The sequence below is a fragment of the Aplysia californica genome, unplaced genomic scaffold (genome assembly GCF_000002075.1).
Source record: "Aplysia californica isolate F4 #8 unplaced genomic scaffold, AplCal3.0 scaffold00072, whole genome shotgun sequence".
NCBI classification, from domain to species: Eukaryota; Metazoa; Mollusca; class Gastropoda; order Aplysiida; family Aplysiidae; genus Aplysia; species Aplysia californica.
The window spans coordinates 775,118-800,012 of NW_004797342.1; the positions used below are offsets into that span (position 1 = coordinate 775,118).

At 38.6% G+C, this 24,895-nt stretch overlaps 1 protein-coding gene across 1 annotated transcript in view; it reads right to left on the minus strand.

Annotated features, from left to right (window-relative positions):
- The window catches only part of LOC101849358 (F-box/LRR-repeat protein 18), a 21,010-nt gene extending 6,306 nt beyond the window's left edge, over nucleotides 1-14,704 (minus strand). The window contains exons 1-10 of the mRNA XM_005093925.3: nucleotides 14,550-14,704; nucleotides 8,558-9,335; nucleotides 8,042-8,167; nucleotides 7,110-7,278; nucleotides 5,794-5,945; nucleotides 5,288-5,532; nucleotides 4,281-4,369; nucleotides 3,103-3,256; nucleotides 2,407-2,542; nucleotides 1,907-1,989 (exon numbers count right to left, since the gene is read on the minus strand). Coding sequence (XP_005093982.2) covers nucleotides 1,907-1,989; nucleotides 2,407-2,542; nucleotides 3,103-3,256; nucleotides 4,281-4,369; nucleotides 5,288-5,532; nucleotides 5,794-5,945; nucleotides 7,110-7,278; nucleotides 8,042-8,167; nucleotides 8,558-9,335; nucleotides 14,550-14,704 — 2,087 coding nt within the window. The remainder of the gene's footprint in view (nucleotides 1-1,906; nucleotides 1,990-2,406; nucleotides 2,543-3,102; nucleotides 3,257-4,280; nucleotides 4,370-5,287; nucleotides 5,533-5,793; nucleotides 5,946-7,109; nucleotides 7,279-8,041; nucleotides 8,168-8,557; nucleotides 9,336-14,549) is intronic.
- Between the last annotated feature and the right edge of the window lie 10,191 nt (nucleotides 14,705-24,895).

A 24,895-nucleotide genomic window follows, 5' to 3' on the forward strand; every position in this document is an offset into this window, starting at 1 on the left:
TGCACGCTCAGTGAAGACAACACCCTAGGTTGGAAAAACTGTTCGGCACACAACGTTTAAGAAATCTGGCGACTATGAGCAAGACCATTTTATAGGTCAATAGTTTCTTGAATGGAATAGCTAAAAATGAAAGTACAAAGCCGGAAATGGCGGAAAATACGTTCAACGATCGCGAAGTGCACGCGTACCGGCGACACCACTCTATGCCTATTGACTTAAATTTGAAATTTTAGAGAATTTGAAAAAGACCGATTGAGAACGAGAAACACGACGAACAACTCTTTCGAGTTCGATCGGTAATGAGCATACCAGTACCAAGACAGTTTAATTGCGCAGGTCAGTGTGAGCAGTCTTTAATCTGCACCAATCGAACGGCGCCTTTTCAAATTTTTCAAAATAAAAATAATTTGACAAGATAAGAATACCACAACAGTAATCAACAACGCGATGACAAAACAAGGCAGCCCTACCCTGCCTCTCCCACCAAGCACACAGTCTTTTGCAAAGAGGGGTGGGGAGGCCGATCACTGGATGCACAACCCTTCCTCTCACCCGGTCCACACAAGCCTAGTTAGGCCTAGGACCTAGGCACGTGCAGAGGACACGCATGTCAAGCAGCGTGCTAAAAAAAGGCACAGCTGGCTGCTTCTGTGGAGGGGGGTGGGGTATTTTACCGACTTTGCCTTTTTCCGTTTCTTTTAATTATTAGGCCTATTATTATTTTGTCTCAAGTGCACCTCAAAGGACATTGACTTCAGATCTCTACGGCGGCGTAATTAGTTCGACAGTTCCGAGTTTCTGTTCCAGCTTTGCGTAATTTTTTTACAAAGATAAAGAAGAACAAAAGACGGGACCGCAGGCAGTTGACGAATGCATGATTTTGAGTAATCTGTGTTCGACCTATCCGGGTATATACTGTATATTTTCCATTAATAAGAAAACAAAACAGTCTAATACCCTCTATGAACTAGTACATAAAAATGACAGTAAACTAGTTATGGAGAGCACAAGTGAGTACATTTGTCTACATAGTAATGAAGAGGTTAAACAGGACAGTGACAAATGCAAAACAAAATGGAACACAATATGCCAAGCAGGAGCCAAGAAAGCCACTCTGGAACTTCGAAATAAAAAAGATGAACACTTTTCAAGCTTCTGCTATAACTCTCAAGAATAAAAAAGATTTCACATCTCATGTAAGACTGAAGTTTCAGATGCATTAAATTGCCAGCAGAGTGCATATACAGAAGATTATGTTGAACGCCGAAATTCATGTTGACATGAAAGAAAAGATTTTAAATCCCCATTTCCCCTTTTTTATTCTATGCACAGCATCATCCCTTAACATAATAAAACATTCCAGTCTAGTAGATTTGGATAACACAAATGGATTTTGGATTGTTCCATCAATCTCTTCCCTTTCCTTTTTTTTTCTCTGCTCATAGTGGCCTACCATTGTCAATACACGTCACACAACAACCGTTCAATAGGCTTAGAGCCTGACGCACAAAACAAAGCCATTCTCTCAACACTTGTTGCACATGGGAAGTGAGAGGGAAGGAAAAACTTGAGATGAGATGCTGGGGAGCTGTTAACTGTCCTTAATTTAATGGGAACATCCAGTTCCTTTTTTTCCGATAATGTTTCTCGTACAATATGCAGCTTTGATTTACGAATTCATTAATAGGAGAGAAAACCATACGGTAAATAGTTACTACCTCCCTTGAATCTGATTCTCTGACATTTAGGTATCCATCTGAGGTTGACAAATAATTTTTCAATTTCTAAAAGTCTTCATACACCAAGTCTAAAAGCCAATTAAAAAAACTATAACTATAACGTCCTTCCGCCATTTAAGAGACACGTCAAGCTGGCTTAACACCCGTGGAGGCAACAGACTACTCACCGGCCCATAAGGTACGCCTGCAAGCCTCGACACACACTGAGGGACCTTCCCGTGTACAGCTGAAAGCTGATCAGACTCCGGACCTGATGACATTGAGAGAGACATAGCTACAGACCATGACACAACCGAGCTGTTATTGCAGGTACACAAGTGTAACATGAGTGTGTGGGCGTGAATGTGTGTGGGCATGAGCATGCGCTCCAATGTTTGTTCAAGTCCAGTTATTCCATACCTAGAAAGAGGAAGGACAGTTAATCAAACTTTGGACAAACAACTATACGAACTAAGAAAAAAGAACCAGATACTGGCCCTAAGAAAAATTTCCAGCAACTCTGTCATAAAAAAGTAAATCTCTGAAAAATGGTCAAATATTTAAAGATCCACTGACTGTAAAGCACCTACATTTACAGTTGCATATATATCCTACAAAATAGTGGAACTAAATAAACGAACGCTGCTGAAATTCTAAAGAAACTTTGCAGTGTTAACTGCCGGCCTACCTGTTCAAAAAAGTCCTTGACTCCCTCAGTATCCATGGTCCCATTCTTGGCGATAATACAGACTCGCTCCAGTGTGGTGCACTTGGACATGGCAGACAGCATCATCTCATCCACCTTCATGTACGGGTGTTCTAACCTGCAACATGAAGGAGTTGACACAATTACACAAAGTGTAATCATTATGACCACAGGGGATGATCTATTCAATCAAAAAGTTTTCGTAGTAGAATGGTGACAGAAGCAGATTTTCAAGATAATCAACAACCCCCCCCCCCCCCCCCCCCAAAAAAAAACAAACATCCTGAATGATGAAATAAAACAGATTTTACTTACTACATTTCTGATTTGTGACTATGGATGACAGTCCCGTTTAGTTTTTTTTTTAAAGTTTCAAAACAGATTAGCTCATATTTACAAAAAATAAAGAATTATTACAAAAATAATCATCAAAATATTCTTTAAAAAATTAAGTTTCAGTACAAATTTTAGGACACTTGCATCACAAATAGGTCATAAAAGTGTCGAAGATTGGAGGTATTACTAGAGAGTAACATTCAAGGAAAAGAAGGAGGAGAGGTAAGGATGAAAGAAAAAAAGCAGAAAAATACACAAGAGTGCCCCCAAACCAAACACGTCTTTTTAAAAAGTAAATGAATCAAAAAGTAATGGCACTTGTAAAACGCAACAAGCTCTTACCTAAAGTCTCTGAGCTGTAAGAAGAAAGGGAAAGCAGCGAGGAGACCTCCCCTGTACAGGCAATGGGCTATCTGGCCAAGGCAGGCAATGGAGAGCTGCTCTAAGGACACACAACCTTTGGCTATTGCCAGAAGAGAGTGACCCTGGTTTACCCCTGAAAAAAGTCATGGCAATAGATTTGTTAAACAAATCATTCGAGTAGAGAAAAACAAGTACATGGCCACAAAAAAGGTATTTCAAGACTGGGAAAAAAGAAGAAAGGAAAAACAGAGATGGGGAACAGACATAGGACCTATGAAAAGAACCTTCTAAATATTGGCATCACCAGAAGAAAATAATAAAAACACTCACTAGAAATCACTACTGATCCAATCAAGTACCTTCAGCATCAACTAAACTTCTAGCACATTTTCATGGGCTGTGAAAAAACATAGACAAGGTATGGAAAGCAGCACTTTGGACATCCCTGAAGCTCGGCAAGATCAATGCCAATCTGACCAGACTGAGTGACAATCTTCACAAGAGGTTACCAGCACAGTCTAACAAAGCTACAGTTGACTTACGACAGTTTGCTGTTTCCAACTATCTCTGGGAAACAATTATGACCAACGCAATAGAAGATCATGATGGGACAGTTACATTTGACAGCAAAACAATAATGAACTTAAGGTTCGCTGATTGACAGATATAGTCTTGTTAGAAAGGACGAGGAAAAAGTCAACTTTGCGACATACTTGATAAAATCTCCACAGTTTACAGCATGGAAATGACCAAAACCGTTATCAACAACGCAAACAGAATCAGTTGGATTCCAAGGGAAGAAGCTGGAAACTATAATGAGTTCCAAATGTCTCATGGCCCTCCAGATGTGCTGAGGCCGAGTACCATATCTCTTCAGGGTCACAAGGTCAGCTGGCTGATGCAGCTTCAGCTGTGCTGATTAAACTGTTTGGTACTTTCCAAAATAAACTTTAAGGTGAAGCGAGGTAGCCTATTCATAGTCATCATCTTTCCACAATTTTTTTAAAAACCTGGAAACGTTAGCTTCTCAGGTTATCTTGCAGTTACTTCTTGAAGTCCACCGTAATATATGGTCATTTGTTTTGACAAACAGTGAGAAAAATCAATAGGGCCTATATAAAAACACTGATACTCATCAAATACAGGGCTGCACATACCAGGTATTGAAGTGAGTTGTAGAGATCTTAAGTATTTCCATCGACCAATGCAGAGCAATTCCCCATCACCAACTGTCAAGGAAAACATGCTGAAAAGAAAGACAAACATCCAGTTTCTGACAAAGAATTTGAATTCCAAGATGTCCATAAACAAAATAAACCAATGAAGCAGTAAACTACAATGTAGGCATCAACAGGTGAAAAAGGAACTGGTTAAAACACTAATCTTTAATATTTACTTGAGCAGTCCATAATATTAACCCTGGATTTGCGCAGGCCCTATATAAAGGGCATGAGCCGGGCTACCCGGGAAGCGCTCAGGCCCTATATATAGGGCTGACCTACTTCGACCGGAAAACGCGCAGGCCCTAAATAAAGGGCATAGACGCTGACCTTTTTCAATGGAAAATTTCAGTATTCCTTATAAGGAAAATGACGTAGTAAATTACAGGTCAAAGTTATAAATAGTGACCAATGACTATGCAAGTTATCTTGACCTCGTAGAGCGTCTCTTGGCCGAGATATCGATCGATAAAGTGACGCAGTCCAGCTGAGCGACTACACGCTATGTGTTATCACTGGTTTCACCGTGCTGATGTACTAATGGTTGAGTTTATCGCCTTTTGTGCTTTGTTTTTATTTATTTGATCGCTTGTCGTTCAAATTTTTGAATGGCTCATTCTATCAGCTTTAAGAAAAGATACGGTTTTATATGCCTTTTATCATCTGCTGAGCCGTAAATGGTCATTTTTCAGTAGGAGGTATACATCTCTGGTATCTCAGCTAGTATCCTCCCGCCTAACCTCCATGTTTACAACTGATCGGCCGGAGCAGCGGGGCATTTTTGGCGGGTTACTTCCGATGAAACGCTGAGCGCTTCTAGGGTTAAGAACTGATATAATCACTACTCTCATTATAAAGATGCAAAGCTGTTGGCAAGTGATATACGACCTCAACAGAGATCAATGTTAGAATGTGAGAAGAGATGTCAGAAGATCACAACTTACCAGGGGCTGGAGGTGCAGGTTGTAGGGTGAACACCAAAGTACTTATTGAATGCAGATCTAAAACCAGAACAATTAAGCTCAAAGTTCTCCATGTCTGGACAGCTTCGCACAAGTTTCTCTAGCTCCGGCACATACCCAGACTCTTCAGGATTGGCTGTTGTTGGTGAGGAAGATGGAGGTGATGAAGAAGATGCTAATGGATCATCTTGTGAGGTTGACGGGGAGTTTGAGCCTTGGAGTTGAGTCTGATACAATTAAAAAGAAAAAAAAAACCATAACTGAAAATTTCAACACTGCAAAAGATCAAAGAAACAATTTTTTAAGAAAACAGGTCTCATTTGGAAAGAAATATATTTCACAAATCAGAGTGTGTAAATTATTTTTTTTAAACTAGAATATTTGCGCAAAGAAACGGTCCATAAAAAAGTTAAAAGGTCAGTTAAACCTTTTAATCATTAACTACTAGTTCTTGACATGTCTGTGCTAAAGAAACTTATGCAACTTACCGCTGCTAAACTCTGATTTGAAGCAGCCCCTGAGCCTATCCTCCGTCTCTTGACCAAGTAACCCTCGGGTAATAAGGAAAAAGTTCGTTTGCTATTCTTTGAACTTTTTTCAACACTCAAACAGCATGGAGATATGGAGAGACACTTCCAATCTGGGGAGTAAAGAGGCATTGGATTGATCACACAAGAATGTTAACAGGGTAAAGGAAATGAAAATCTAAGTTAGGGAAAAATTTTGTCTAAAAAAAACCTTAAGCCATAAGCAAATATGAACACTTATTAAAATCTGTCATACTGTTATTTCGAAAGACCTGGTAAAAGATACCAAAAGTAGACTACTACTACTATCATTGTGTCTGCATACACTAAAGCAAAGTTTCAGTTTTTTAAAACTTTTTTAGTTTTAGTAAGGCTTTTTTTTTTTTGTGGAGGGTTTTACGGTGCTCGCAACTGTATAAGGTCAAATGAGCACCAAGAGGTGGGTGTCAACAGAGAGGTCCTTACAGGGAATCAGACTTACTCCACTCACCTCTCTAGCCTCAACAGCACAAAGTCTGTTTCGACTATCAAGGCACCTCGGAAATATCAGGTCACAAAAGTGTGGCAAACATACAAAAGAAGTAGAGGAAAATGACAATAGTAAGGATTAGGGAAGAAAAAGCAGCAGTTCCCTGTTGTAGATCAGTCACAGTTATGAGCGTGACATGATGAATCAGCCCATTTACAATTCTACTGTGCATGAACGATAAATGTCACCCCTTTGGGAACGGCCTCAAGACACTAGTCAGTGGCACTGCCCCGGAGGGTAAAAAGGTTTTACGGCACTCGCAGCTGTATAAGGCCATATGAGCACCATGAGGAGGATGTCAACAGAAAAGTCCAAACGGGGAATCAGGCTTACTCTGCTCAGCTCTCTAGCCTCAACAGCACAAAGTCTGCTTCGACTATCAAGGCACCCACCCCGGAAATAGCAGTTCACAAGAGTGACAAACATGCAAAAGAAGTAGAGGAAAATTGGCGAAAGTAAGTATGAAGAAAGAAAAAGCAACAGTTCCTCCTATGTTGTTCTGGCACAGTATGAGCATGACATTGATAAATCAGCCCATTTACAATTCTACTGTGCATAATATCATGTTAATATCCCCCCTTTGGGAATGGCCTAAAGACACTTCAGTCAGTAGCACTGCCCTGGTGGGAGTCAAGCAAAGTCCAACAATAGAACTAAGTCAAATTGTGTTATAATAAATCCCACCACAGTAAGAAACAGAGGTGAAAAGTAAGACAGTCATTTTCCCAATCAAATAGCAAAGACTCACTTGTGTTGAGGGCGAGGATAGTAGCCAAGCTACTGAAAGGTGTGGCTGACAGATCCTGCGTGTGAATATGGATGCCACTAATGTTGAGGCTGCGCAGCTGCACACAGGACAGCAAGAGAGCCTGTAGACCACTGATGTCATTGTACGTACACCGCTGCTCTGCATTGGCCTAAGAGGACAGTAGCAAACATGAGCATACATTCAAAAAATTCAAATCATATTAAAGTGATTAGGTGGTGAAAGGATGAATATGTGTACACAGGAATACGTGTGAATGTAAGTGTGTGTGTGTGTGTGTGTGTGTGTGTGTGTGTGTGTGTTAGTGTGTGTGATTGTGTGTGTGCATGAACAAGTTATCTATGAAGGCAGGATGCATACAATCAGAAATATATATATATATATATATATATATATATATATATATATATATATATATATATATATATATATATATATAAAATCTGTGTACAGTATTCATATTTAGGATCTACCATTTTAATTATCAAGTAAAAAATTCAAATATTTTAAAAAACTGCAGACAAGAGGGATGTTTCAATTCAATGGTTCTGATAATTTTCAGTTTTCATTTGTGAAACCACACCCTTAAAAATAAATTTCTCAGACACACAGTATAAGGAACAATTTTGATAAGCAGTGAAAAAAATACACTCCAAAACAAAGCTACATGATTTTTTCCTCAAAAACCTATTTTGGAAGGAAGAGTTGAATTCATTAAAACTTCAAGTGTCTGTACAACACACAAGCAAATAACTTACTGTAGCAGTGGATAGGCATTAACATGAATTAGTGGAAAGGCACTGTAAATTCGTTGAGTAAACAGAATACTTAAACATATGGGCAATTATACTTCCCAAAAAAAAGTGCAACAGGTAGAACTTCTAAAAAGTTTAACAGGATAGAGGTTCCTTCACCTGTACAGGGCCTAGCAAGATGTAATTGCAGTTTTGTAGGTTTAAGCTAGTCAACTTGGGACAGGTGTCAGCGAGGAGATGTAGGGTCTTGGATGTCACAGCAGCATTGTCTGACAGGTTCAAGTACTGTGGAGAGAAACAAGATATTCATTTCATTCATGACCCCTGGATTCTTAGACAAAAAATACAGAAGAACAAAAAGCCTTTCTGGCAGAGACACAGGGGTAGAAAGTATAGGAAAAACAGGTATTTGTTTTATAATTTCCTTTCCAAAGAGGGTAGAGCTCATCTCTGGTAGAAAAAGAGGACCAGCCCAGAATACAAAAAAGTTAACATAGAATATCACATGCAAAAACTGATACAAACAAATAAGGCTTCTAATTTGTTTTAAAAATTAAATAGACATTTAACTTCATTATGGAAAAGCCAGGGAGTGTCTCTTATTGCAACTTTATCACCTTACCCTCTTTAAATTCTGGAATTGCATATGTCAGCCTTTACTTCTTAACCTCTTACCTGCAGATTACGAGCTGACTCAAAATGTAACACCTCACTAGGTATCTGGAATGTTGTCCGCGATGGGTCAAAATTGACTAGATCTTCCATGTTCTGCAAGCATGTTGCATATCCTTCCATACTCCAAAGCTGGTCCACATTCCCCGATGGCTGGAGCAAAGTCCTAAATTTCACAGATAATTTACACACAGCTAGCAAAGTGCCATAGAAAAACATCCTCGCTGCAGGATCCATTGCATCATTCAAGGTCATAACCTTGATATTTTTCAAGTTTTCAGGTTTTAGAATTTGAGGCTGAAATATATACTTTGGAATCCCCCTCGCATTGCTGGGAAAACCATACACGTGGAATTCCTCCAAGTTTCTACAGTACTCAAACAATGTGGGTCCAGAGCAAAAATTTATCACAGGGCGATTTGAGTAGACAAGCTGGTGTCGGAAGTGCAGACTCAGGGATACAAGCCGGGCCAGGCATTCCTGCGCACCAGGGGAAGCTGACAGCTCCGGATGTAAGTCTCGAATGTCAGACATTGAGAATGACAGACTGGTTAATGACGACAAGCTTGACATGATGTTGCATAAGTTTTTGATGGAAATCCGCACTTGTATGAGGTGCAATGACGACACATTTTTACAGCTGGAAATTACATCTAGCCCTGACGGTCTGAGCCAGTAGCAAGAATTTAGATTCAAAGTTTCGATTTTGTCTTGTACAGGTTTCACATATTGTTGGAATTTATCAGCTGTGAGCCAGTAATTGCGAGCAAAAGATAAGTGCCTGTAAATGAAACAAAACAAAAATTAACAGCATTGGGTAAAAAAGATTTGGACAGTTCTTGTTCCAGGAGAGTATAATAGATGACATACAAATGATGTCTCAAATTTAATCTGGTGCTCACCAATATAAAATGCAAGTATAGAATTTTGTTAAACTTTTCTAGGACAAAAGACATGACAGCAGGTTGAAAGCACACAACAAATAAGGACACATTTCTTTACTTTAATTCTGGTTCTGAAGATTAAGCACTGGGTGCCTTGCTCTATCCATGACTGTCTTTCATTTCCCTGGAAGTGATTATAAGAGCTGGGGTCCAACAACAGTCACACCAGGGAATATGATTGGCAAAAGTTAATGACACAGTCTTAAGACCAGACTAAGAGTTGTTAAAAATAATCCCTCTGGAGCATTTGCAAGCCTTATATATATATATATAAAATACTGAGTTACCATGAGTTACATAAACACAAATTTTATGACTTTTCTAAAAATAGTAGGACATATTATATTATAGTGGTTCAAAGGGTGAAAAATATCGCTCATTTCTAAATATATTTTTTTCCATCATTTACTTCCAAATTTAATCTGCTGATCACCTTCTTTTTTTAAAACAGCTCAAATTATATAACTTTCAACATGGAATATTTTGTGTAAAAGCAAGCTCGTTTGAAACAAGTGAAAATGGTTGAATGGAGGTGTTGTGTCCTGGATCATTTCCAGTTTGGGGTCTAAAGAGGTCACACAAAGTAATTTCAGCTGAAATTCTATTGGATGAACAAAAAAGTGACATCAGCACTGATGTTATGTATTGCGAAACTCAATTATATTTCTGCGCGCAAACAAAAGTAGACTAATTTGCACACTTGCCCCACTTTGCTTTTGTGCAGATATTCAGGACCCAGGGCGAAGTAATTACATAAATTGCACAAGATAAGGAATCATGATACACAGGTGCGGGACTGAAAATAAAACGAAGGTGCTCAAACATGCTTATTAAGGCTGCACACGTGTTTTTAGGTCAAGTGTGGGTTCAGAAAACGTTTTTTGAGTTTTACGAAATTTCCCTTGAAAATTATGGTCTAAATCGATACTCCCAAAGCTCTATTTCAAAGAGATAGTACAGCTCAATAAAGTTTTTAACATTGTGAGCCAATGCAATGCTTTAAAGCAATTTTGAAATGTTTTTGCTCCTTTCCTAAAAACGTTATCTGGGCTTTAAAAGTTTAAAAACTCAAGGAGGGTAAATGCACCGTGCAATTCAAAATAAAATTATAATGCCAGTTTGAGTTTTGAGTTTTTGAAAAAGATCCTTCAGATAGCCTGGTTTCACTCTAATTTGCCATTTCTGAGAATAAGTAACTGACAATGATTCCCAAAAGTGATTCTTTTCAATCCTTGAATGGAACATCTTTCCTTTTTTGAGAAAATGAGAAAAAACCCAAGTAATCACTTAATTAGTACAAATTTTGGTACTAAGAAGTAAGTAGAGTCTGGCCTTAAGGTGAAAATAAACAGGACCAGTAGGATAGGGTTTTAACATTGTTGTGTACTGTGTATATAATGAGAAGAACTTCCTACTTGCAGTTCATTATACTTGAACCCTATCTCAAATAGGCCCACAAAAACGGAACAATTACATTTCCACAAAAATCTATCGGATTAAACACTTTCTCATTCTTACCTGGCAAGATAATTGGAGACCTGGGATTTAAAAGAGATCTATGACCGAGTGTAAAGATCTAAACTCAAAAATCTGTTTATTCTGTAGAAGGTAATTAATTTGCCAATGTTCCATCTGATGCATCTGATAAATGAACATTTGTAAGCTTCATTTTTTTTTTTCATATCAAGAACGTTAAAATGAGAATAATATTATAACATAATTCAAAATTTCCAAGTTGCTAGCCGCCCGATCTGGGGTGGCTAGTGTTTTGCTACACGAACGAATTCGGTCAATTAGCCTGAAGCTTCTGGCCTGAGGGGATTTTTTCGCATGTTCCGTGTTCTGGCCCCTTCTCTCTCTCTTTCTTTCTCCTCCCCCTACTCTCTCTTTCTCTCTCTGCCCGCAGATAAAACTGTTCACTTTCAGCTCAGCGCTGGAACGTTTGTTTACACTCGTATCACGGGCCGTCACGCGCTTAAACAAGGTCGTGCCCAAGTTTGGCTAGGACGCGAGATAGGGCAATTGAAACACCTTGGAAGTAGAGAATCTTTGATAACATTACAACGCTGCATTTTTATTTTTAGTGTCTTTGTCACCCGCATTCTGATGAATAATAATAAAGAGTGATAGATCTAGTCAACTTGCGAGGGAAACCCCAGAGAAAGTTGCATTTGAAAATAGCAAAAGTTGCAAAAGCTGCAAGAAAAATTAGCAAAAAAGTTGCGCTGAAGGCATAAGTTGAATGCGCAAGTTGCGGTTGCAGGCGTGAATTCGTATGAGGACAGAAAAATAAAAGGCGGAAATATGTCATGTATTAGATATTTGGGCCAATCACAGAGGGGTGCTAGGTGCTGTCTATAGCTTCATGTCGCTCATAAGGTCGCAAGGCCGTGTTTAAGCTGCCTAATACTATATCTGGGTGACCGGCTCAGGGTGGGCAGAAAAATGTTGGTCACCCAATGTCGCAGTTCTAAATCCCCACAGGCCCGTAGTGTCAGGCTAATAGACCAAATTTGTGCGAGTAGCAAAACGCTAGCCATCCCAGATTGGGCGGCTAGCACCGGCCTTAAAATTGTATGTATGTTTTTTTACAGCCATGTACAGCCAGGTAAAATTTTCCTCTGGGACAATAAAGTGTTTATCTTATCTTTAATCTAAATTTCATCTTATCTTAGATCCCAATTAGTCAGTTTTGACCAAATTCGGGGAGTCGTCTGTTTATTTGAACTAAAACAAGAAGGCAATCACCCTTCTGTAGAGCTTTACTTTTCAAACCTACTCTGGTACTGGCATTGTAAACAACAGAGTTGCAGGCATTTCCAAAAAAATTTATAAGGCCTCTATATATATATATATATAATTATAATATTATCTTGCATTGATGAAAAACCCCACTGTAGTAGCAAATGCTGTGCATCATTCATTCAGTTCTAATCAAACTTTCCTGACATCAAACTACTTTGGCCAAGAATTTGTTTATAAACTTTTCCAAAAGTGATCTACGGTGAGGCAAAAGTAGGCCACTAGCCTAGACCTCTTTTTGACTAAAAGTAACTATAGTACTATTAATCCCAATCAGTTTACATCTTCATTGACCACTCAAAATGTCATTTGCTGTATCACTGCAAGTACACACACATATTATATATATATATATATAAACAGGAGAATCAGTTGTAATTAGTTAAATCAACAAGTAAAATCTCTTGCACCAACAAGAACAGAATGTCTTCACCTGAACTAAAAATCAATAAAATATTTATAAGCGCTTACATTTTGTGATGACTTTCATCTAAAACTTTCTAAATCTAGGTTAAACCTTGATCTAGTGTATAATACAATGAGATTAAAATGTACTATTTCACCATTTATATATCTTGAGCAGTGGTGACAGAGGATCCATTCTTCACTTTTAAGGTTACCTGCTGTGCACTATGAGGCCTCTAGATTCTATTCACTATTGAATCTTGCACGACTCTCAATATAATTAGTCATTCTCAATCAGAATGAAAGACAAAATATCTTCTTCTCCCCGTTTGTGTACACATCATACATTCATGAATAGCAGGTGTGTAGCATTTTGGATTAATTTTCTTTTCAGTCGGATTTCTGAACAAACATTAAAGCTAGATACAGATCTAGATAAAATAGATTCCAGATCTGAGAGTTAAAACTACAAAAACAAAACAAGAATCCAGTTGGCCTACCAAACAATTTAGCCTCTATCAATGAGACACTTGCTATAAAAACGTAGTGACTAAACTATTTCTCCGAACGTTCGGGAAAATAAACTTGAACTCTATTTCTCCAAACGGTTTCCGTTCTCGAGATTTTTTGGTTATTAAATATAAATTTGTGAGAGTTCGGCATCATCTTTCATTCTGCAAGGACTGGGAAGAAGCATCGAATTCAATTTCTAGAGCTAAAAATTTTTACTTTTTATGCACCCACACACAGATGCATTGATTTGATGGCTAAACTGCCGTAAATTTGCAGTAGAAAACACGAAGGGCACTAAAACCCTGTCCAATTGTTTTGAAGTATCAATCCTAATATAATAGAAGAAAACATCAAATAAATAAATGAAATGCGGGTGGGTGGGGCATGCCCCTCTGACCCCCCCCCCCTCAATTCTTTGTAGGTCAAGGGGGGGGGGGGGGCATGCCCTGAAACCTTCCATGTTGTTAATTTCAAGTCAAAAAATACTATTTTCAAACGTCAATATTCAATAACTTGATTTACAGGAAAAATGTAGGTCATTTTATATGATCAGTGTTCAGCATGCAAAATCTACTAGATCTAGATCTAGAAAAAGATCTAGAATCTAGATCTAGATCTAGATCTAGATCTAGGTCTAGACTAGATCTAGATCTAGGTCTAGACTAGATCTAGATCTAGATCTAGATCTAGAAATAAAGTATAAAAAACGTACAAGACGGACGCATCATGAGTAATAAAAAAACGAATATTCAGATAGGCCTACTTCAATTGTGGTTGGGGTAACGTTCCCGGACTTATATTTCATTTGAAAATGCCTGCAAAAGGTACTGCGAGAAAACAAGACTGCTCGACTTTGGCACTAACCTGCATCAGTCACCCCTAACCTAAAGAAAAAACTAAATCACAAAAAAATCCCTACCCCCCGTTCCCATCTTATAACACACACACACACGGGCCCCTCCATTCGCAAGTAGATCTAACCAAAAAATCTAGAGAACGGAAACCGTTCTGAGAAATAGAGTTGAGTTTATTTTCCCGAGCGTTCGGAGAAATAAAGCCGCCATAAAAAAGCATAAAAAGAACCGACAATCTAGAAGAGGTGACAGGTCGTCAAGTCATCAGATCTAAAACTTGAGATTTGGATCCATATTCTAAATCGAATCTAGATCTAGATCTAGATCTATATCTAGATCTAGATTCTAGCTGTTGATCGAAACCATAAGAATGTGTGTGTGTAATTGAATCTCATCATCTCGATCGAGTCAGCAGAACGATTGGACCCTACAATGCATGAAATTCGACCCAATATTCAGAAGTCAGGGTATACGCACCGTATAAGTGATTTGTCCATGCATATTCCAGCAAGCCTCTTGTTTACATTTCTGAGGTTGAAATAATCTTTTAAATCTAAATTTTTGAATATGCACAAAATAACGTCATCTGACAAGCGATCAAACCCCGATTCTTCCTTCTCACTAGCCGCCATCTTGACTGCAAAAGAAAACAAGAATTACTTCCCCTGTCCCCTGCCGACAACAAAAAACAACCAGACCACTCACCACACACAAGAGCCTCCCTCCCTCACCTGCGAACTGCTCCCCAAAATAGGCCTAATAATAATAATAATAATAATAGTAGTAATAGTAATTATATAAATAATAATAGATCGTCCTGAGTTAGTTTATAGTTTATCCTAAAGCAGGCAAACGTGTTACCTGGGAACTGAAGGCTCTATTGATGCCAAAATAATTTGAGAAAACTTCGTGGCATGGTTTTCACGCTTGCCGTCTTGTTCTCTAATTAATACAAAGTCGAACTTCTGCGATACATATTCGACCTGTATAACATTTTGGCAAGTCTCTCTTTAGGCGAGGGACTAATTCAAATTAATGAGAATGAAGACCAATGCGTGTGCATGGCAAGTATAATTATAGTACAACTATCCCAGGAAAGGCTCCTGGGAATGAATCTAAAGAGTTTATTCTAAAGGCCTTACATATAATTATAGGCCTAATATCGTTTTTTAAACCAAACCATTTTGTTCATCAGTCGGCTAGATAAGATACATCATTATTGTCCAGATCCTGGCACATTGATTTGGTGTTTCACCACACACACACACACACACACACACACACACACACACACACACACACACACACACACACACAAACAAACAAATATGCACACACAACTGTAATACATACATACGCACATGTGCACATCCATATATATATATATATATATATATATATATATATATATATATATATATATATATATATTTATATATATATACACTTATCCCTTACTTTTTGCCGTTAACCGTCTAGGGGAGATACAGTTTTCTATGGTAGGCCAGCTCCGCATGAGCTCTTTCAGTTTCAGTTGTGATATTATATTATTATGTTTTCTCATGGTTTCCTTGACACTTGACACCCTCCGTCAACCTTTTGCGTGGCCTTCCTCTTCCTTTATAGCTAGAGTGCATTGGTGTTGTAGGCTCTCGAGGCTGGTTGGCCAGGTGACATACGTAACAGGTGGCCAAACCACTATTTTATCTGTCTTTCTATGTAATTCAGACAGGACCCAATGCGATAGCTGCTCTAACTTCTCATTTCTCTGCCTGTCTCGCCTTGTGATGTTAAGGGTTTTGCGGAGACATTTCATTTCGCATGCGGTGATTTTGCTTTCATGGGTTTTACTTGAGTTCCCGGACTGTCACGAGTAGCATAACGTTGGTAGGAATATTGTGGTGATGAGCTGTATCTAATTTCTGTCCATGGAGATGTTTGGATGAGATAGGAGGGGTGCGAGCTGGTAGGTAACAGCGTTGGCTTTTTAGGTTCGCATTTCTATTTCTCTGTCTATGGACCCGTTTTCAGAAAAAGTACTGCCAAGATATTTAAACTCCTTCACCTGTTTCAGTTGTTTACTATTGACATGGATGTTCAGGGGACTACGGTTTTGGCTCACTTTCATAACTTCTGATTTTGAAGTGTTTATTTTTATGTTGCATTTTTCGCAGCTGTTGTTCAGTTCGGTAGTATGATTTTGGAGGCTTTGTTGGTTTGATTGAATAAGACATTGGTCATCTGCGAATAGAAGTTCAGTTAGGCTTTCTGGAACTTTCTTTGCGTCTTGCGTTTTGTGTAAACAGGGCGGGGGGGGGGGGGGGGTAATAAAACGCATCCCTGTCGTACGCGAGATCTTACTTTGAACCAGTCTCTATTGCCTTCGTTCTTACTGAGCTTTTGCTGTTGGTGTATAGAGCTCTGACATTATCTAACATCTGTCCTCTGACGCCATACTTTTCGAGTGTCTTCCAGAGTTTTGCATGGTTTACTCTTTCAAAAGCCTTCTCCTGGTCTATAAAGACGATGTTGGATTTTCTGTTGTGTCCGATTGTTTTCTCGCATATCTGTCTTAATGCGAATACAGCATCCGTGTACCCTCTTCCCTTTCGGAATCCAAACTGAGCTTTGTTCAGATTTCACTCTACAATAGGTCTTATCTGCTGTTGTAGTATCTTTGCCAATATTTTCCCCACGTTAGATGCCTCTGTACATTGTGCAGTCCCTGTCTGTAGCCTCTCTTTTTCCATAATGGTACCACTATGGCTTTCTGACTGTCTTCTGGGTATTTCCTTTGCTCCCAGGATCTATTGAAAATTTGCCTCAGCCACAGTACGCCGGTGTTTCCACAACCTCCTATGGCTTCCACTGTGATGTCATCTGGTCCAGGGGCTTTGTTTTTGGGGCTGGTTTTGAGTGCTTTTTCGATTTTACTGAGAAGTATTGGTGGTTTTGTATCTTCTCCGTATGATGGTTGGAACTCTTCTTGTTGTCCATGGCAAGCGTCTGGGTTGAGATGTTCTTGGAAGTAATTTTCTCTTCTTTTCTTTGGCATGCTTGTTGAGAATAGCTTTACCCTTTTTATTGTTTATAATGCATGTTTGGTTGCTTGGATCTTTCCTAATTATTCGCATGCTGTTCCCACTATTATAAAGCTCTCTAGGGTTTTCCTTACAAATGTTGACCAGTTTCTCACCGTATAATATTATTTTCCATGCATTTTCTTTAGCAGTTTTGATGAGTCTTTTGGTCTCTCTTCTCGCTTTCCTGTATTCTACATGTATAAAAGTCCTCTTCGATCTTTGACTTTTGCCATTTCTTAAATATCTTCTTTTTCATTTTAATTGCTTCTTTGGTTTCGTCATTCCACCAGCATGTTGCTCTGCCATTGTTTCCGCTATTCTTTTTTAGTATTTCTGACTGGGATTTTTTAAATGTTTGCCCTTCGTCTTCTACGTCTTTGGTCTCAGGTGACAGCTTACTGTACTCCTTGATAAAACCATCTTCGATTGCCTTCTTGATGTCTGGTTCTTCCAATTTTTTTAGATTGGTCGTATTATATTTTGTTTTACTTTTAATTGCTGGTTGTGAGAGTAGATATCACGGGTCTGTGGTCCGTGTCGATGACGTAGATTGGCACAGCTCTCGAATCTTTGGCTGTATGTCTTTGTTTTCTGTGCTTCAGGATGAAATCAATTTGTGATGTGTGGTTCAGGTCAATCCATCAGTACCAGGTCTTGGTTTGGCTTCGTAGGTGTCGGAAAATAAATGTTCGTAATCATCATGTCGTGCTCAGGGCACAGGTTTAGTATCATTTCTCCATTGCTGTTGCAATCTGTATCTTTATCACTGTGGGTCCCAAGTACTCTTCCCAGGGGGTTCTTCTTTGTCCAACTCTGCCATTTAAATCTTCCAAGATAAATATAATGTGTATTTTGTTTTTGATGACATCAATGTGATCACTCAGGTCTTGAAATAATTATGATTGTCAATCTTCCTCTGTATAGCTATCGTTACAAGGAGGGTATGTTTGGATGTACGTTGTTGTTTTGCCACCTTCTATGAGTTTTATGCTCACTATTCTCTCTGAGATCTGGTTGATTTCATAGATTGTATCCATTTTGGATGGGTGTATGATGAAAGCTACACCATGTTTGGCTCTCTCATTTGCAGGTGTTCCGCTCCAGATCATTGTGCTCATAACCGTAAAAATATAAGGTATGCTTGAACTCACAAACAGGCTCATAGTCACATGCATATAATATGAATGAACAGTAATTATAGGCCTAAACTTTAATAGTGTTAAAAGACAGATACGTACTCAGTGTGTTCATCATAACACAATGGTATTCGGGAGCATGCTTTAACGGTCATAATATTATGAGCCTACTTATAACAAAATTATTAAAATAGTAGAAGTTTTATGGGTGATGGGAAGGATGACTTTCTGTTTCTTTCTTAACTGTTACAGATCAGAAGCTTATGTCTTTTACTTCTGGTTGATATTTTTATTTGAAGGAACAATCGGGATGTTTATTTTTACAAAAAGATGGAACTAATTTTTCTAGGCTGGTAATCTTTAGAGATGTCAGATAGGCAGAAAAAAAGACAGTGGTACCGTGACCAAGTAGGCCTATCATTATTTATTGTTCTATTGTTGTTGTTATTATTATTATTATTATTATTATTATTATTATTATTATTATTATTATTATTATTATTATTATTATTATTATTACTATTATTATATTATTACTGTTATTATTATATATTATGATAACGTTTTGTCCGTCTGCCGTCTCCACATGAAGATGACCAATGCATCTGCTGCAGAGGAGAATTACCAATTTCTTGAGCAAGAAGAAATAAAGGGATTACTTGTGGCTTCTGCTGTCGTCAATGAGACAAATTCCGGCATTCAAAGTGTCATTTCTATCTTGTAGATGCTGTTTACTGGCTTCTCTCTTGGCTTCAGCATGTCCTATTCCTAAAACCTCATTATAACTTAAACTGCTGCCCACTGTGAGTGCTGCTCTCCAGTTGAACTTACATGCTCTGCTTTGTCGAAGAATTTATGTTGGAGTCCTTCAGACACAATTTATTTTTTGAAAGTTGTCTTTGTAGACTTTTTTTTTTTTTTGGAGGGGGGGGGGATCCAACTACCTTTGAGAGTATGAAATCAGGCATTCTTACGAAATGGTCAGGCCTGAGAAGCTAGGTCCTTTTGGATTTAGAAAACAGTCTTTAAGCATTTTCTCTTTTGAGAACTTCGATTTCTGATATTTTGCCTTTTCATTATTTTGATGCCAAAAAAAGTTCTTACAGAATTTCATGTGATAATGATTAAGCTTTTTGGCATGGGTTTGATGCATTATTTTCAGCACCGTACAACACAGTTGGGAGGACCGTCATAGCAATGTATACCGCCATGTTTGTCTCTATGCGAATTCCACAGCAGTCCCAAATCCTTGCTTTGGGTCTTTCAAAGGATGCACTAGTTTTATTCATACGTAAAGCTATTAATTGTGCATCGATGCAGGCAATTGAATACATTGTACTGCCAAGATATTTAAAACTGTCAACACTGGTCAGGGTTGTTTTATGTATTTTGGTTTTAGGAGGGAGGGTCAGCATATCACCAGGGACAACCTGGAAGAGTACTTTTGTCTTGATGTGCTTGTTATACGTCCAGAGTTCTCACATACCTTTGGAAAAAAAAAATAAACACATTGATTTATTGATTGATTGATTGATTGATTTAATGCTTTTATTTATTTATTTATTCATCGAGCCTATTTATGTTTATGTATTTATGTATTTGTTTATTAATTTATCTATTTATTTATTAGTGTCACGATGTCGCGTAATCAGGCGCTCGTCTGCTTTTAATATAAGATAAGATAAGATACATCTGTATTGTCCAGATCCTGGCACGTTGGTTTGGTGTTTCACCACGTGTACACCCCCCCCCCCCCCCCCACACACACACATGACTCACACGCAGGCTTACAATCACATGCATAATATAAATGAGCAGCAATATAAACAATAATGATCTTAAACTGGATACACACTCAATGTTATTCTGATGCATGCTCTAAGGTCGTAAGTATACTTATACAAGATGGTTAAGATGGAAGCATTTTGATGGATGATGGTAAAAATGACCGTCTATATCTTTCTTTATTACAGATCTGAAGCCTAGGTCTTTTACTTCTGTCTGATGTTTTTATTTGAGGGAACAAGGGATGTTTGTTGTCTAAAAAATGGAATTAATTTTTTGGTTCACGCTGTTATGTACAATTCATCCAAGTAGGGGAATGTAGATGTTGAAATTGTACATGCTTTTCGTATCAGTCGGTTTAAGTTTTCTTTATCTTGTTGTCTTGTGTTCCAGGTCCATGTCGTTATACAAAAAATGATCATACTTTCTATGGTTGAACAGTAGAATAAAAAAATAATAATATGGGCATCAATATTTTATTAACTTTAAAATTCTTTAGCTTCCGTAGAAAAAATAGTCTTTTGTTCACTTTTTTTTATGCAGGAGAAAAGTGTGGACACGCCAGTTGAGTTTGTTGTCTATTGTATCACCCATATACCTATAGTCTGACACTTGCTCGATGTTTTCACATTTAATTTCGAGTGGCTGCAGGGGCAGTTTCTTTATTCTAAAATCAACACAAGTTTTGGGCATATGGGGTTATCGGTATCATCTTAAAGCATGTTCTTTTGGCTTCCTTTTGGTGAAATAGTGTCCATCTATTTTGAATAGAAGTCGATATATTTGCCGCTGTAGGAGGTCAGGGTAGCCCGGTTTCAGAGGTAAAATTAGAGAGAAAATGGCTGCCAAAGTTTGGTAACTTCCATAGATTCAGAGTCCTTGGAAACTGAAAATGTATATTTTTTGTACCTTTAATTAATCAATGTTTTTTCATTAAAATCCACACTAAAATGTGTTTTTAAATGGACATAAAAGCTTTTAATTATTTTGACGAGCGCCAGATTTCACCCCGAAGCCTCACATTTATTTATTTATTTATTTATTTATTTATTTATTTATTTCTTTCTTCACGGTTCTCCAATCTCCATTTGGATTTTCCACGTCATACTTGTCCTGGTAATCTCACGTCAGAGACAATTGTGACTGCGAAGTTGTCTCCTCTGTAGCTACAATATTGTATTAGAAACAGAGATGGTCAAATGAGCTGTAAATAACTCCAGTATTTGATCATTCATCACGAATCATGAGCATACCATGACGACATATTTTTTTTACCCATGTGTTTTTGCCTGCAAGTGACTGTGAAGTCAGACACTAATTTAACAACGAAATCATGAGTGGTTACCTCGAATATTATCAAAGATTACTAGAGAAACAGTTTTGCTGAAGAGAAGACCGAAGTAGGCCAAGAATTTTTTAATTTTGCTTTCAACATGTTAGATATCTAAAAGGACCCCCCCCCCCCCCCCCCCCCCCCCGCAAAACCACAATGAGATGCAAATTTAATATTTTCCAATAATTTGGTATGTCAACCAGACAGCTGGAATATTTTAAATTCGATTTTAAATCTTGCAAACCGATAAAATCACATCATGATTTAACCAGTTCCTCTGGACCCCTTGAGCGACCTTTAGGTTGCATGGTGCAGGCAGTATTCCGTCGTGGAGGTTCTTGACCTTAATTTATTTCGACCCTTGAGAATCCGAAGAGTCGCTCTCTCCCATCCTGCATCATTTTATCTTATTTTTCGGCAGCTCGTCAGTTAGTCTTGGGAGGGATTACGAGCTTGACTCTTCAGCCAGAGAACATGGTTCGACGCTAGGTTCGTGCATTCAGTGCTGAAGAAAAATAGTACGAACTGGTTATTCTTTTCACACCTTTGGTCTTATCCTATAGGTAGCAGTAGCATTTCGCACCAAGTTTTCAGAGATAATAATGCAACTTGGAGGATCCACACGTACGTTAAGGACGACTTGACAAAGAAAAGTGGCCGAAAAGTCAACAAGGTGTTGTGAACAGAATCAAGATGGATCCTCATCATACCTCTGACAGAAAAAAACTGATTTGTTGTTACATATTACTGTTTTATCATTTTAAAGAACCTTTGACAGCACTAAAAGTTTGAGATTGTCTGAAAAACAGGGAACAACATACAATGTATTAATAACCAAGATGAAAAGAGGCCATACTATTATTAGTAAAATTTTTTCGAAAGGTAGGCTAAGTTAACTTCTTTATTGTCAACTGGCCATGCTGACAAACCGGGGAACACAAAAGAATCAAAAGGAACACCTTTGTTGTTTTCTCTTTGCTTACAGTATCTCTGTGAAAAGTTGTAAATAGTAATCAAAAGTAGAGAAGGGGCATAAGAGTAAATAGCTATATCCGGTTGTTCACGAAGTCTCTGTCCGTGGCTCTGTGGCTACGTGCCATCAAGACAAATGTCTACTTAAGGCTTAAAGTTCCCAGCACTGATTCCGGCAAATAAATCAAATTAAGTTCTGAAATGGCTGCGGACACTAGCGAGGAAATGTGGAGGATGGATCGATAGTCCGTCGTATTTGCATGGTCCTCTGCCGCCTATAACTTAAACCTATATTTAGACATTCTTTTCCATTGCTTCTTTCCCTACGTCCTCATACTGTCTACTCAAATCTTCCTTCTTAAAAAAATAAATATCTATACAAAACCAAAGCGATAATTTGTTTTCCTTTTTTGCTCTGTTTGTTGTCTTTGTGGGGGGTGAGCGGGACGTTTAAACACACACAAGTCGCTCGTTTCCTCTCTAAGACCATTGGTCTTCTGTTATCGATTCCGTGGCGGAGAATTTCATTAAAGGAAAGGCACTTAAAGGGCTAGTGTGTGACTCGTTTCGCAGACGGTGAAGAAGCCAAGGCTTCCAAGCCTGATGGGCAGCCGACGGAAGGGACTTTTCTGTCGGATGGATATCGCCTCAGACGACCAAACGCAGCCTTCCCGTTGAAATCCCTGGAATCTTTCTCGGAAAGCGGGCACTTGACAGTCCATTAGCGCAAAGACCGAGTATTACGAGGTTCTGTTCTGGGACTGTTAGAGGACGAACGGAAATGAGAGACAAATAAAATGTTCCCGAGACAAACGCCTGGAGGGAAATGAATGAGAGCATCTGGAGTGCGGTCATCGGATAGCACCCAAAACGTACATGTATTAAAGTTATTCCATAGCCATGGGTTGGCTTGTTTGTCTCTTAAACGTCGAGTCACCGTCTTTATCTGCTGTGATAGGTCTTCTGTCTTCGTCCTCGGTACAGTTATAAAAGAGGCTTGCATTGTATAATAATATTATGTTTGCTTATTTTTAAAATAAGTGGGACAAAGGCATATATAAAAATAGCCCTCCCCCCCCCCAAAAAAAAAAAAGAGACAAACAAAAGAATAAACGAACAAACAAACAAAAAACAACAAAACAAAACAAAAACAAGCAAAAAACCCCACAACAAACAAACAAACACCCCCCCCCCCCACACACACACACACACACACAAGTTGCCTATTAATACCAAGCAAGGAAGTTCGTTCCCCACTTATGTAGATCAAACAAGAGTTACCGAATGAAAACGGTCTCTAGTTTCACGAGATTGATGGTCGCCACGGCTCTGCTTCCACTTTGAGATTGGGTCAGTGACGTGTTTTGCTCAATCACTCACAAAAGTTTACACTCATCTATAAGCTGACCCCACTGCTTATGCTGAACTATGAATCCTAGTTATTGTGCAACTGAGTTTTATCTGAGCTATTAATATTCATTCTGGGCTCGTGGCGAGAAGATCAGATAGTAGCTCAAAAAAGTCGTGAACAGTTATGCACTTTTCTTCTACTCAGGACGAGTCGAACACTTGCAATTGAGAAGTGGAAATTGTCTGTGTACAATAAAGTAGGCTACAGACAAAGCTGAGTTACTTTTAGAACAAGCTGTAGTATCTTTTCTAAAGAGACTATGGAAACCGAAGGGTAGCGGTTGTAGGTGAAGACCTAAGTTCAACTCCCGTGTGGAAATATTTTTTCTCAAACAAATCTGTATCGGCCTTTTTGCTCGGATTTAGTATTTATCTCAGCCCGGCTTGGCTCTAACAGGGAGAGTCAAAACCCACCTCCTATCAATGATCTCAATTATGTCTTTGGGGGAAAAAAAGCGTTTACATGAAAAAGGTGAAGCTGTTCTTCTACATTATTTAACTTTGTAGTTTTGACCAAAAGGCGACGAAATGAGTATGCTCATACTCTTTAATCTAGTCATCCTATGAAAATGTTCCCCCATGATCAAAGTCTTCTGATTAATCCAAGGCAGTGAAGGATAATTGCAAAACAGATTTAAAAAGAAAACATTGCCAAGCTTGTGATAATAAACTGGTTTATGAACATGAAGGTGCGTGTGCATGGGCTAAAACAAATACGCACACGCATGCACGCACGCACGCACACATTCATACACGCACTCACACACACACACACACACACACACACACACACACACACACACACACACACACACACATTTAGAGAAAGAGAACGAGAGGAAGAGAAAGGACAAGGCAGAGAGACAGAGCGAGATAGAGAGCGCGGGTGCGAGCGAGAGACAGACAGAGTGATAAAGAGACAGGGTGAGAGAAAGAGTAAGAGAGATAGAGTGCCGACAGGTAGGGGAATAGAGAAAGAGGGAAATTTAGAGGGAAAGAGGGAGAGGCAAGCATACAGGTCCACATAAGCAAATTATGCACATGCACGCACATACACGCACACAAACACAGTGAGAAAGAGAGAGGGAGAGAGAGAGAGAGAGA